At 41.1% G+C, this 15,717-nt stretch overlaps 1 protein-coding gene across 2 annotated transcripts in view; it reads left to right on the forward strand.

Annotated features, from left to right (window-relative positions):
- Nucleotides 1-15,717, forward strand: part of CSF2RB (colony stimulating factor 2 receptor subunit beta) — a 49,531-nt gene that overhangs the window by 11,027 nt on the left and 22,787 nt on the right. For both annotated transcript variants that reach the window (XM_077278340.1, XM_077278339.1), the window contains exons 6-10: nt 1,466-1,631; nt 4,532-4,688; nt 6,638-6,798; nt 13,199-13,329; nt 14,408-14,600. In XM_077278340.1, coding sequence (XP_077134455.1) covers nt 1,466-1,631; nt 4,532-4,688; nt 6,638-6,798; nt 13,199-13,329; nt 14,408-14,600 — 808 coding nt within the window. The remainder of the gene's footprint in view (nt 1-1,465; nt 1,632-4,531; nt 4,689-6,637; nt 6,799-13,198; nt 13,330-14,407; nt 14,601-15,717) is intronic.

Consider the following 15,717-nt stretch of genomic DNA (forward strand, 5'->3'; position numbering starts at 1 on the left):
CTCCAGTCTCCAGACATAGTGTACAGACTAAACCAAAGACAGAAATATAATGATAAAATACCCCCCCAGTAAATAAATAAATAGCATAGTGCATGTAAATAATATACGGTATTTAGTTAACATGTTTTTATTACAAAAAATTTGAAATCCATCCCGCCACGTCACGGCGACCATAGTTGGGACAGTCCTAACTCTATTATATATTTATAAAGGTGTGGCCTGCCTTTCTTATGATCTGGGCATTATTGATGTAGTCTCCCTCAGCTGTGTGTCCACTAGTTGGGCCCAGTCGTTCTCAGCCCTTATCCACATGCAAGTCACTTGACAGACGGTAAGGTTTTTAATATTAGAGTTAGGACTATCCCAATTACGGTCACCGTGAAGAGGTGGGATGACTTTCGCATTTTTTTTTTTTTAATCAAAAAACAAGTTAACAAAATACCGTATATTATTTTCATGCACTATGCTATTTATTTACTGCACAGTATTTAATCATTATGTTTCTGTCTTTGTTTTTTTTGTTTAGTGACTTGTGTGAACATGTGCCTACATGCTGCATGCACACCAATTTATATCCCAGTTCATACCTTTGTTTTTTTATAGTGTATAGATTGTGTGATAATAGCAGACACATATACAGTAATAGTACATATTGCATAGTTTCGATAATATTACTAGACACGGGCATATTAATCAAGCTAAAAGAACCAGAAATGAATAAATCTAGGAGCATTTTAAGACTTTGCAGTCAAGGTGTTCACTGTGTAAAGGTCCCTAAATACATAAGATAGTAGTTGTCCAAATGATCCTTCACCGACACGTATCTGTCTCGATTCCCGAAAGATGGACACAGCCGAGCTCGCTTGTGTTCTCTAAGATACAGCCGCTGACAGACTCCATCAGCAGTTGCTTATCACCAGTAAAAAAAAAAGATTGACCCCTGAAATTCTGCAGACCAGATCCTTTTCTCGCCCAACACGAACTTTCGGGGGTGAGTCAGAAGACTCTCATACTCACACATTAGACTGTTGGATAATTCCGCCAATATCATCAGGTTCAGCTGGGTTTAGTGCAATGTATCGGGGCCAGAAAAATTAGACAGTATTCATAAGTATGCACCATACTGTATAAATATAGTGGAACCAATATATTAAAATGTGTAAATACTGGCATAAAACACTTTGAATAGTCACTAAATTTTTGCACAAAAATGGTGCAACTTTTGGCGATTTCAAGCTAGTTTGGAGCAGCTCTGCCAAAATGGGATAAGCTGGGGAAGAGATCATACCTGAGAACCTTCTTGCTTCTAGTAGCTTTACATAGGGGAAAGGAGGTTGTGTAGTCTTCTCATTGATTTTGTTTTTCCTCCTGTATGAACTCCCACTGCTTTTCTGATTAGCTATCTCATGAGCTGTAGCTGTGTCCTTTTGTGTATATATATATAATTTTATTTTTCACTCGTCAGGATGCTGCTTTACTCAATGTTATGGGAAAGACAGAACTCAGTTTCAGTCCTCAGCAGTTCGTCCCAGGGAGCACGTACCTCTTCAGAGTCCGCTGTGTCCCAGACAAAGACCAATTGTACCGTAGTGCCTGGAGTGACGATATAGCATGGACGATGCCTGAAGAAGGTATTTATCTCCATCTGCGCACGCGCGGCATCCCGCGGCCATTTTCCTGAAGCCCCAGGCAGCAGAGCGCTCGATCTGCGCACGCGCGGCCACAGGAAGATGGCCGCCCCCACCGATCACCAGGGGAATAGCGCAGATCGCGCTCTTTTCCCTCCCCTGTGCAGTGGATTCTGGACTTGGGCATGCGCACACCACTACGCCACCAACGGAAAACTAAGCAAGATCTGGGGGAAGACACTATGCTTATCTGACCAGACCAGCCTGATTGACAGGTGAAAACGGCTACTTTGGTAACGTATTTCGGCAGCATAGGTGGGGAATCGGGGTCCACAAAATACACTATTGTAATGCACAGCTCAGGCCCTATTTAACAGTATTTTTATCTCATACGGAAAAAACGGGGTGACAGGTTCCCTTTAATTATTAGGCAACTTCCTTTCCTTTGGCAAAATGGGTCAGAAGAGAGATTTGATGGGCTCTGAAAAGTCCAAAATTGCGAGATGTCTTGCAGAGGGATGCAGCAGTCTTGAAATTGCCAAACTTTTGAAGCGTGATCACCGAGCAATCAAGCGTTTCATGACAAATAGCCAACAGGGTCACAAGAAGCGTGTTGGGCAAAAAAGGAGCAAAATAACTGCCCATGAATTGAGGAAAATCAAGCGTGAAGCTGCCAAGATGCCATTTGCCACCAGTTTCGCCATATTTCAGAGCTGCAATGTTACTGGAGTAACAAAAAGCACAAGGTGTGCGATACTCAGGGACATGGCCAAGGTAAGGAAGGCTGAAAAACGACCACCTTTGATCAAGAAATATAAGATAAAACGTCAAGACTGGGCCAAGAAATATCTTAAGACTGACTTTTCAAAGGTTTTATGGACTGATAAAATGAGAGTGACTCTTGATGGGCCAGATGGATGGGCCAGAGGCTGGATCAGTAAAGGGCAGAGAGCTCCACTCCGACTCAGACGCCAGCAAGGTGGAGGTGGGGGACTGGTATGGGCTGGTATCATCAAAGATGAACTTGTGGGACCTTTTCGGGTTGAGGATGGAGTGAAGCTCAACTCCCAGACCTACTGCCAGTTTCTGGAAGACAACTTCTTCAAGCAGTGGTACAGGAAGAAGACGGTATCGTTCAAGAAAAACCTGATTTTCATGCAGGACAATGCTCCATCACATGCCTCCAACTACTCCACAGCGTGGTTGGCCAGTAAAGGTCTCAAAGAAGAAAAATAATGACATGGCCCCCTTGTTCACCTGATCTGAACCCCATAGAGAACCTGTGGTCCCTCATAAAATGTGAGATCTACAGGGAGGAAAAACAGTCCACCTCTCGGAACAGTGTCTGGGAGGCTGTGGTGGCTGCTGCACGCAATGTTGGTCGTAAACAGATCAAGCAACTGACAGAATCTATGGATGGAAGGTTGCTGGGTGTCATCATAAAGAAAGGTGGCTATATTGGTCACTAATTTTTTGGGGTTTTGTTTTTGCATGTCAGAAATGTTTATTTCTAAATTTTGTGCAGTGATATTGGTTTACCTGGTGAAAATAAACAAGTGAGAGGAGAATACAATTGGTTTTTATTAAGTTGCCTAGTAATTCTGCACAGTAATAGTTACCTGCACAAACAGATAACCTCCTAAGATAGCCAAATCTAAAAAAAACAAAACACTCCAACTTCCAAAAATATTAAGCCTTGATATTTATGAGTCTTTTGTGTTGATTGAGAACATAGTTGTTGATCAATAATAAAAATAATCCTGTAAAATACAACTTGCCTAATAATTCTGCACACAGTGTAGTTCTCTGTTCAGTCAGTTTACCATTACTTGCTATGTGCTATTGTTTCTGACTTGAATGCCCCGCCCTTCACCATGCTGTGATTTTAATTACATCCAAACACAGTTGGTTCTGACCTTCCTATAAATACAGGCTTTACCATGACATTAGCTAGAGGTAAGTGTTCACACAAGGCAGTTAGGTCAGAGACCCATCCGATTCATGAGATTACCTTGACGTTGGTGGATGGGCTCACAATTTTTGGTCAAATTTTGTGCTAAGCATCTCATGTGTTTTTCAAGAGATTTCACAAGCCATTACGCTAATCACATTTCATGTATCGCACATTCATTTGCTTTAGTACAATTGAGTGCAGCCATTTATCTATTTGCTATGTAAGTTGTTTTTGGTTATGCACCAGTTCAGACTAACTCTCTGTTCAGTCAGTTTACCATTACCAACCTCTTGAATATGTCACACTTGAAAAATCCATAGCGAAACCAGAACCAAATTGTGTGGATCTTGGTATAGGAATGTTGTGGATTTACAGCAGATTAACACTCTGCATCTTAGATTTTGAGCATATGAACAGCCTACTGCAAACAGCAACATGTTCTCTGCTGTTATAAACTGGTAGAGGGAGACACAGAAAGATCATATTTTTACCTCACCCTTGAGCTGGATTCACATCCACACTGATCAGTGCTGCAGAATAATTTCCTCAATGCTGTTGCTGCTTCTGTCTGTACTAAGAAAGAAATGAAGAGCTGGAATCGCTCTCTGTGTGCTGTGTAGTGTATGATAGACATATTAGCAGCTCCTCTTCTCTGAATCAACTGAGAGTTATTTGTAAATTAAGAAAAAAAAACTGCAGAGAAGAAAACTAGTGAAAATGCAGGATACTAGAGATATAAAGGCCAGATATAGTCTTGTTTCTCATGTACACGCACAGATCAGCTTATTACATGAAAGTACTGGTTACAGTTCAAAGAGACTGGTAACACCCAGTTGTCAATGCATTAATTAATTTCCAGGACAAATAAAAGAGGAACATAGTAATGTAGAAAATGAAAAAAAGGCACAAAATATCTCACTGGTTGATTTTTTGAAATCCTCTTCTTCAGTGGACAGGGCTGTCCCTCAAAACCTGCACTGCGAATATGATGGGTTTACACAGATGAAGTGCAGCTGGGAAGTGAGAAAAGAGCTAAGTTCCATGTCCTACATGTTGTACTACAAAGATGGTGCCAGAAATGGGACAACCAAGACATCTACCCATGGGTAAGTTTCTATAGGGGGTTGCAGAATTCATTCAGAGGCTTAGCAAAAAAAGGGGTTAATCTGCAGTTTAATAGCGTTATAATGCTGACCGACGCCTGCACGTAGCCTAACACTGCAGGGAGAAAAGTAGCTTTATTCTCTGTGGCAGGGTTCCCGTTTCAGTCACGGGACGTCACCGGCGTGGGATCAGCCACCGCTCTAAGTATACAGAGCGACGGCTGTAACCACACCTCCACCCTTGACTTACAGCCTCCCTAATGCCGGTGCGCAGTTATAGCCGATGCTGTGTTCTCTCAGAGCAGTGACTGAACCAGTGCTGGAGCCGCTCCATGATTAAAACCGCACCCCCGACCCTGATAGACGGCCGGCCCCAATGCAGAGTCAGCACCAGTCAGGGCCGGGGCACGGCCTCAGTCACGAGAGCGACGCAGGCTCTGGTTCAGTCACCATTCTGAGAATACAGAGCATCGGCTATAACCGCACCCCCGGCATTACAGCCCCCACTCTGTATTCTCAGAGCAGTGACTGAAACAGCGACGGTGTCACCCCCGTAACTGAAGCGGGAATGTTGCCAGGGAGAAAAAGTTCATTTTCTCCTCACACCGTTAGGCTACGTGCAGGCGTCGGCCAAGGTAACAAAGCTATTAACCTGCAGATTAACCCCATATCTGCTGATTAATAGTGTTTTTTTCTGGTGATAGGTTCCCTGTAAAGGAAACCTGTCAAGTGCTTTAAGATTAACAAAGAAATTACATTACCAGGCTGGTTAGGAAAAAGGCAATTTCAAGCAAAGCCTCCTTGATTTTACCTCACTTAGCAAACCAGCTGTCAATCTTTATGTAAATGAGGCTGTAAGTGCATCCAGGGTGGGGCCTTTTCTCCACAATCCTATGTCAGTGGGCTTGATTGACTTTTGATAAGCACCCCTACATCACTGTTAGGGCGCAGTCAGACGGCCATATAAATACGACCGAGATCAGAAAGCAATGCTCGGTCAGGCCGGTGGTACTCCTGACGAGTGAAAAGCGAGTATACTCGTTGCTCGGGGTTTCCAGAGCACGCTCGGGTGACCTCTGAGTATTTATGACTGCTCAGAGATTTAGTTTTTGTTGACGCAGCTGCATGATTTACAGCTGCTAGCCAGCTTGAGTACATGTGGGGGTTGCCTGGTTGCTATGTATTCAAGCTGTCTAGCTGCTGTAAATCATGCAGCTGCTGTGATGAAAAACTAAATCTCCGAGCACTCACAAATACTCGCAGAGCACCCGAGTGTGCTCGGGAAAGGCCGAGCAACGAGTATACTCGCTCATCACTACTCCTGACCCATCCCTGACAGTTGTATAGAAATATACTGTAACCCTCAGCTTCATAAACATCAATCAAGCTCATGTTGGTGGCACTAAGCAGGTAAAAATAAAAATGACTCATGCTCTAGATGGGATTCTTCCCTCCCTTACTGCACTTGCAGCCACATTTACTGTACAGAAAGACTGAAAGTTGATTCTCTCAATTATGATCTATTCGTTCATGGTCAGAAAGGGGTTGTCTGGTCTAAAGCTACAAATCTGTAGTCACTTTATGTGAGTGCAGACTTGTGAATCCTCACAACGCGTGCACTGCGTGCTATGTGGATACTCTGATGTCAGCGCTGGGAGTGAGGAAGTGGCTGGCGCGTGACCACAACTGTGAGATTTGCATACATGCGGTCACACATCCACTAGATGGCTGTGATCATTCAGACACAGTCTAGTTGAAAAGTGGCCGGAAGTATGCAAATCTCATACTTACTTGTGATCAGATGACCACCCGCTCCCGGCACCAGCAAATCCTCACAGTGTGCAGTGCGTGCGTTGTCTTTTACTTTGCTATTCAGCAATGTTATTTCTTTTGGAACCCTCAAGCTCCTGATATGTTTCCTTTTAATAGAGAATGTGAATTTTCTTTTGCAGAGAAAAGCCATGCAATAATCCTTCAAGACAAATGAAATATGGGACGCCATATGTATTGTACAGCTGCTCATTCCATATCCCTTCTTCTCAAGCCCATAGCTCTTTTCACATTCAAGTTCGACCACAAGAAGAGCTGAAAATTTTCAAACCCTTCAAACACAGTGAGTAATAATCTTCTTATACAAAAGTGTTGTAGTTACAGAAAATCTGGGAAATATTATATGTTTGATTTTTTATAGAATCCTATATCTTTTATAGCCATACTTCATCGCTTATGCTACGCCAAACATTGGAGTAGTGTAGGTTGCCGGCACCCGGAGGCAAGGTGTATGCTAATTAGTACTCCCTGAATCGATTCCACCAGTCCATTAATGAACACCTCATCCCCCAAGAACAAGAAAATACTTACATAATTATAGTTTGGCCATTGTCTCTAGTTGTTTCATTTTTTGTTTTTTTCTTTGCTAAAATTTGGCATCAATTTTTAAAAATTAAAGTATATACATTGCTTTATTTTATTTTCTTTTTATTACTTTTTTCTTGTGTTTTGTGGTGATTCTTTTTACCCAATCTCTATGTCTAGGCCAAAATTGCAAGTGAGAGGAGGCTATCTGCTGGATGTAGTAATCCTAAAAAGTCAATATTGACCTTTTAATGAGCCTTAGGGCAAGAAGCCAAACCAGAGACTCCATTTGCAGACATGTGTTTCAGGATGTTGCCCCTCCTCAGTGCAAAGCAGGAGATCTGATTTGGCTAGCAAAAGGCCTCTGACTGGGGCTGTAAGGAGGAACATTTCTCCTTGTGAAGCAGAGGACAGTGATGTGAGCTGTTGTCACTTGAGCACCAGGTTCTGGGGAACAGCACGAACAGTACTGCTGATTCCCAGGGGCCGATATGTGTCACACTGATGATACAGGGATGTCATTCGTGTGTCATCAGTGTACACATGTGCGAGACATTTTATGGCCTGTGCTGCTACCAAAAACACTGACGTCTGAGAGAGCCCTTATTGAACTCGGTCATTTTCCAAACTTTGGCCGACTTTTGTAATTTTTAGGTAAAAAGCTCGGGAATCCAAACAGGAATCCGAATGTGTAACGTTCGTGTCGAATTTGAGATTGGTAAACATTTTCCGAACAAGTTTGCTCATCTCTAGTTAAGAGGTTTTAGATTGAAAAAGATTTAGATTTCAGTAAATGGGACATCTTAATGATGCAAATTGAAAAAAATTACCACTTTCAGTTCTTTGCAACCTATGAAATGTTTGGAAAAAGTTTTGCATAATAATTTTGAGCAGTTCAATTTGAGTTTTTTTAGTTTTGAAAAAAAATTGTTATCCTAGGGACGTTTGTCCAATAAAATATTATTTAAACTCTATAGAAAATATGGGAATGTGAGGAGCCTCACAGTGGATTGTCGCTGCTTCAGTCACAGGTACTGTAATTTGTACTGCTGACAAACAGAGTGCAATGAGCAAAAAAGTAGGATAAGGATCGGTACTTGAATAAATAAAACTTCATTTTACTTCATCCATTAAAAATCCACCAAAACTATTGCCCACAATGCTGGTTTAAATAATATAAACTTAAACTTAAACTTAAAACAGAAATCAAATACAGGAACAAGACTGGTGGGTATGGCTACAAAAAATGGCTTAATTCATATCAAATACATAACGGGACTATACAATTAATTGTTCACACAAATATATATAAATTGTATCAATTCAAATTGCGGGCAGCAGCCATCAAGCAAATAATAAATATAAAGTGCATTATCATAGTATATGTAGTAAAACTACAATCAGTAGAATAAGAGCATAAGTAAAATATGCCAGAATGCAACTGCCCGCCGTATTTAACATATATCACCAGTAAAGCCCATATGTGAAATATATAGCATATGCTTACCTAGTAAGAGCCAAGAGCCAGGGACCCACCACACCCGACGCGCGTTTCGCTATGGAAAGCTTCGACCCCTGGATGACCCCCTCTCTCTAATAAAAGTTGTGAAGATACAGGGTATCAGCAGGTGCCCTAAACCGCATAGACCAGGAATCACCCCATCGAACGCCGGCTCTCTCTTTCTGTGGGCAGAACACTACTCAAACAACACATGGGGGGGTAAAACAATGTGGAAATATTTTATTGAACCACAAAACAGATAAATAACACATAGAACAGTCCCAGCAGAATACCCAAGATTGTGCAAAATTACAGAGTCCCACTCTTCCGCTGACTTGCTGGGATAAGGGCAGGTGCGACTTCAGAGCATCCAGGGCCGATTAACCCACCTGTAGCATGTACACAGAGAGGAGGTAATGGCAATCTTAGGAAGATGACAGTTGATTGGGGTACAAGGCCAGTTGACTGGAGGGTCACAAGCTGGCTTCTCTGAACATCTCCTTGGAGCTAGGTGACCGGTGGGTCCCATTCCTGGCTTTCACAAACATATGGGCCTTAGGCGACTGATGGGTCCAAATCCTGACTACCCCAAGCATATCCATGGTTCAGCGATGGCCAATGGAGCAGATCTATATTTTTTCAGCACGGGCTGTGGTCCCATAAGCTGGCATCCTGTAGAATGTCAAAGCTGTGTACCTAGTAATGGAGCCATGATGTCTTAGTTGCTGTCTTGTAAAGAGTCTCTGGGTCTTTTGATCTCTTGGCTGTCTAGATGTCCTGGCTAAATCTCTGTATCTGGAGGTATATCTTACAGAAGCTCTTTTTATAGTTAACAACTGTCCTTCAAGCCACCATCCAGAGGTAAAGGTGAAGAATAGCGATGAGATTAACTCACATTGTTTAATTATTTCATCTATTTGCATAGTTTTTCCTCCTCTGTATTGCAAGTTAACAAGCTAGCTGGCCTGGACAATGCGTAATCAACATATCAGCAAACATCATTTTTCAATTATCCTGCATCTCTAATCATCCAGGATAACAGCACAATATGTTACACCCAATGTCAACTTACAAGTCAATATTACAGGCTTATACAAACAAAAGTCTATATTTTCTTGACCAATCAGAAAGAAATACATACATTCAAAAGTCAATATATAGCCAACAGTCAATGACTTCTGGCTTACTGAAAATAGACGTTTGGTTAATAAATATAAAAGGTTGTGTCGTCACAAGAGTATGTTAATATTTGGATGCACTATTAAAGGCTATATGCAAATTGCCTCTTCAGAGAAAAAGAGGACTTAAACTCTATAGCGCCACCTGTTGGAAGTAGCGATCCTACAAGTCACAATCAACCCTTTAACAAGTCATGCAATATGACTTAGGATAAAAGCCAAACATACAAGAAAAACAAAAAAAAAATGTAAAAATGCAAAAATACAAGGCATGTGGAAATGCATCAATAAATTATGGTAACATAGTGTCGTTCCTATAATTCATAACTTTAGGGAATTGTGTATCTAACTTAATGATCCAAAAGGTTTCTCTGAGAAATAGTTTCTTTTTCTAGTTCCCTCCTCTGCTGGTTAAAAAAAACATTTTCCAAACCGAAAAAGAAAAAACTGTTAATATTACCATTATATGTATCAATGAAGTGCTTTGTAGCACTTGAACACATTCTGTTGCCATTGTTAAGGTTCGTTATGTGTTCAGAAATTATCTTTTTCAGTTTGCGGCTCGTGAATCCAATATATATAACATCACAGATATCACAGCCTATACAATAAACAACATATTGCGTATTGCAATTTATGAAAGAATTTATTTTGATACAGTCAGAAATATCTTTTGCTTTTCTGGTATATCTGCACGTTACATTTATTGCCTGCGCAATTAAAAAAACCTTTGACAGATAAACAAGTGTTGTTTCTGAGTGTTCTATTGTGTAAACTGGGTTATAGAATAGGAAGGAAAGTGAAACCAGCTTCAATCCATAAAATCAAATCGTTTAGTTCATGATTAAAATAGATATGGTAACACTAAAATATGCCTAGGCATAGGCAAGATTGGGGGTAATGGATGCAAGGAGGTGAAACCGGACGTGTTTCGAATGACTGCTGCTCATGACCGAGTTTAAGAACGCAGCATTAGTTCAAAACTGATGACCGAGTTTAAGAACTCGGTTTTCCTTGATGAACTCCTTATCATTGGAGCATATTCTTCTTGCCCGAATGAAATCTCCATGGGGAGAGATTTAATGCTTTGATTGGTATGGCAGCTGTCAGCTCTTAGAATGACAGGTTTGCGATGTACGGAACAGTCAATCCTTTTAGTACAATTGTTTTGTTATCAATAAGTGTTAAATCCCCAAAAATTATATTATTGTGAGGGCCAGCAAAAGTAAATTCAAGATTCACATAATTGTCATTTAAATACTAACATCATTGGACCAAATTATAAGTATATCATCGACATAACGTCCATACCATGCAATGTATGAATTAAATGGATTTTGGCAGAAAACAACACAAATATCCTCCCACCACGCAACATAAAGTATAGCTAACGGAGGGGAAAAACACAATCCCATCGGCGCTTCTTTAATTTGAAAAAAGGGCTCAAAATTTAATATAAAAAATTGTGTTTTAATAGATATTCAATGCCCCTAAAAATAAATTCTTTCAGTTCTAAACTGTATTTACTGTATCTATCTAGAAGGAAAATGGCGGCTTCCAATTCTCTACTCTGGGGGATACATGAGTAAAGGTTAATGATGTCACAGGAAAGAAAGGAAAAACTATGAGACCCAACAATCTTGTCCATAATTTTGAGGACAGAAGTTCTGTCCTTCAAAATAACTGGTATTTTGGCAACAACAGGTTGCAAATGTCTATCAACCCAAATACTGAAACCTTCATTAAGGGAGTCAATACCAGAGATGATTGGAAGAAGGGGAGATGGAAAAATATGTTTGTGGGTTTTAGGGAGGCCATGAAATATAGATATTGTGGGAAAAATAATAATTAATAATCTTTTCACTTTCTGATTAAATAATCCTATTTCGATACCCTCTTGACCTAATAGATCGAGTGTTTTTGCAAGCACCTGAGGGATCGGAGGAAATGCGTCTGTATGTCTCCGCATCATTAAGGATATCATAGGCTTGTTTCTCGTAAAGACCAGTATCCATAAACACTATACAGCCAGCTTTCTCTGATTTTTTAATCGCTATGTTAGTATTATTTTTTAGATTATGGACAGCTTTAAATTCATGTCATGTTAAATTATTATGTTTCTTTGACAAAACTGTGGTGTTAAAAGCCAGGGCTATTAGCTCTTTTTCAACGAAAACCTGAAAGGTTTCAAGTGTTGGGGCACAAGATTCAGAAAGATAGGACTCAGGGTTAGGAATGTTGATGTTAATTTCTCCAGCATCAACTAAATTCGCGTTAGGGTACCGTCACACCGTGCAATTTTCGTCGCTACGACGGCATGATCCATGACGTCGCAGCGTCGTATGAGTATCGCTCCAGCGTCGTAGACTGCGGTCACACTTTGCAATCACGGCGCTGGAGCGATGCCGAGGTTCGCTGGTAACCAGGGTAAACATCGGGTTACTAAGCGCAGGGCCGCGCTTAGTAACCCGATGTTTACCGTGGTTACCAGCGTAAAAGTAAAAAAAAAAAAACCGTACATACTCACCATCTGATGTCCGTCAGGTCCCTTGCAGTCTGCTTCCCGCTCTGACTGAGTGCAGCCGTACAGTGAGAGCAGAGCGCAGCGGTGACGTCACCGCTGTGATCTGCTCTCACTTTCCGGCCAGCGCTCACAGTCAGAGCGGGAAGCAGACTGCAAGGGACCTGACGGACATCAGATGGTGAGTATGTACGGTTTGTTTTTTTTTACTTTTACGCTGGTAACCACGGTAAACATCGGGTTACTAAGCGCGGCCCTGCGCTTAGTAACCCGATGTTTACCCTGGTTACCAGCGAACGCATCGCTGGATCGCTGTCACACACAACGATCCAGCGATGACAGCGGGAGATCCAGCGACGAAAGAAAGTTTCAAACGATCTGCTACGACGTACGATTCTCAGCAGGGTCCCTGATCGCTGCTGCGTGTCAGACACTGCGATATCGTAACGATATCGCTAGAACGTCACGAATCGTACCGTCGTAGCGATCGTAATTGCACTGTGTGACAGTACCCTTAGTATTTTAAGGAAGAAGGTTCTCCAGGGTGAAGAGAGCATTCTTTACTGAAAACATAAGGTGAGACAAAACATTATCAGTCAAAATGGATTGTGAAGAATAGATACAATTGACATCATCCTTATCTGAAAAGAAATATGTGTCAATCTAGAAATGTTAGAGAGTGTCACTTGGAGAATGGCCACATAAGGTCCATCAGGACATATCTTGTGGCCCTCATGGCCATACATATTGATGTATGGATGAAGATGTTTGCTACACTAATTTTAACTCTATCTGAATCACCGTACATCAAAATATTATTGGCTTTCATTGAAAATAAGTCATAGAGTAAAAGCTTGGTTTTCCGGTGATAGAATTTAGTACTCTTGTGGCTTGTATTTTATACATTTTCAATCCTTATCATTAGTGTAACACATCAGAGTATTTTCCTGTGTTCCAGTCCAGACTGATCCCCCCACAGATCTCAAAATGAAGGACCCGGTAAACTACAAATACAAGTTGGGATGGATTCCACCAGTGGTTGCATATCCCGCAATCAAGCTGACATACCAGTTGTGCTTCTGGAAGCAAGTAATCCTACAGATATTTATTATATTCTCTATCCCTTTCCAACTGAAGATTTTGACGCGGTCAATGTCCTTTTTCCTTTAGTGTGACACTACTTATTGTTCTTATACAGTCATGGGAGAAAGTGATGGCACCCTTGAAATTGTTCCATAAAATGAAGTATTTTTCCCAGAAAATTATTGCAATGACACATGTTTTGGTATATACATGTTTATTTACTTTATATGTATTGGAACAACACAAAAGAAAGCAGAGAAAAAAAGGCAAATTGGAAATAATTTCTCACAAAACCCCCAAACTGGGTCAAACCAAATTGTTGCCACCTTTCGAAAATGGTGGGTAAACAACTTTGTTTCTGGCATTTGATGCTCATTCAAACTCACCTGTGGCAAGAAACAGGTGTGGACAATCATATCTGAAACCAGATCAAATGGGGAGATGTTGATTCAATCTTTGCATTGCCTATCTGTCTATGCCACACTAAGCATGGAGAACAGAAAGAGGAAAAGAGAACTGTCTGAGGACTGTCTGTGTATAACAAAACATGTGTAATTGCAATCATTTTCTGGGAGAAATACTTCATTTTCTGGAACAATTTTAAGGGTTCTAACACTTTCGATCATGACTGTACCTGATTTGTGATTCTTTAGTATGACTCTAGTTGTTCTTATAATACCATACCTGCAGAGTGAATATTTATAACTGTAGGGTTAGCTATGGCCATTATACATGTAGGGTGATTCTTCATACCTGTAATATGACTAGTCATTGTCATTATACCTGGAGAGTGTCTCTTTATACCTGTAGTGTTATTGTAGTTATGGTTATACATGTAGAGTGGTGGTTTATAGTTGTAGTATTATTCTAGTTATGATTATTATACCTGTAGAGTGATGTTTTATACCTATAGCGTTACTCTATTCACTGTCATTATACCTGTACAGTGTCTCTTTATATCTATAGTATGACTCTAGTCATTGTTATTAAAGCTAGCTGAACGGTGACTTTCTATCTGCAGTGTTATCCAGTCGTTCTCATTATACCTTTAGGGTGATTCTATCTATTGTCTTTACCCCTGTAGGGTGATGAAGAATGTTCTGATCTCTTACTGGTTAATGTGTCCGGTAATGTGCCTGAGTATTACATATCGAGTTCTAAACTCTCGAGTTCTACTAATTACACAGCGAAGGTGCGAGCAAAACCGGAAAATGGGTCTGGATTCAATGGGCCATGGAGTGACTGGAGTCAAAGCTATTCGTGGAAAACAGACAAAGGTGAGGACATGATATCGACAGTAAATGATCTAGACCTCTATTTAAAGGAGATGTTAGGACTGTGATAATGATTATTAATAGGATAGGTCATCAATAGTGTGAGTGAAAGTGCTCTGATAAGGTGTTATCCGATCATACCCGGGTACTAACTGAGTGTCTTCGGTGTGCTCAAAAAATATGATCGAGCCCTAGTGGCTGTTCGACAGCCGCAACGCATGCACGGATTCGCTAACAAACAGGAAATCCCCGCATGTGTTGTGGCTGTCTAACAGCCGCGTGACATGCAGCCACAGGGACTCAAACATATTATTCGAACACACTGAAGACACTCGGTTAGCACCCGAGCATGCTCCGATAACACCTTATCCTAGCACGTTCGCTCATCACTAGTGGTCAATATCAGATTGGTGGAAGTCTGACACAGAGCACCCCCACAAAGCAGCCCTGCCTGTTTATTATCTTTGGAGCCAAAACAGCACAGCTCTGTACATTGTGTAGCGGAAGCTCCAGGGTACTATTGCTCAGCTCCTAGTGAAGTGAATAGGTGCCGAGCTGCAAAACCGGCTAACGGCCATTGCTGCTCCATACACTGTTTACGTCTGGCTGCACCCGGAGCTGATAACAGCTGGTTGGTGCAAGTGCTGGATCTCTAACATTCTGAAGTTGATGACCAATCCCATGGAAAAGTTATCAATATCATAGCCCTGGACACTACTTCAATGCTTATGCATCTCAGCATACTAAAATAATACAGTAGAAAAATAATCATATACATACTTGGCAGGAAAAAAAAACTACAAAAGGTGTGAATAATATATGCATATTAAAATATATAATTGTATTGATACATGCAAAATAAGTTCACAACAAACACATCAGAAATGGCTATTATATAGTTAGTGGTGTTGTGTTCTCTAAGAATAAGGCCGGGGTCACACTTGCGAGTGTGATGCGAGAAACTTGCGCGAGTCTCTCACATCAATACCCGGCACAGCCGCCTGCACTCGGGACCGGAGTGTGCGGTTGCATGTATTTCTATGTAGCTGAACGCTCCGGTCCCGAGTGCCGGCGGCAGCACCGGGTATTGATGTGAGAGACCCTGGTCTAAAAGTACCGT

This window comes from Ranitomeya variabilis, chromosome 8 (genome assembly GCF_051348905.1).
Source record: "Ranitomeya variabilis isolate aRanVar5 chromosome 8, aRanVar5.hap1, whole genome shotgun sequence".
In the NCBI taxonomy this organism is placed as follows: domain Eukaryota; kingdom Metazoa; phylum Chordata; class Amphibia; order Anura; family Dendrobatidae; genus Ranitomeya; species Ranitomeya variabilis.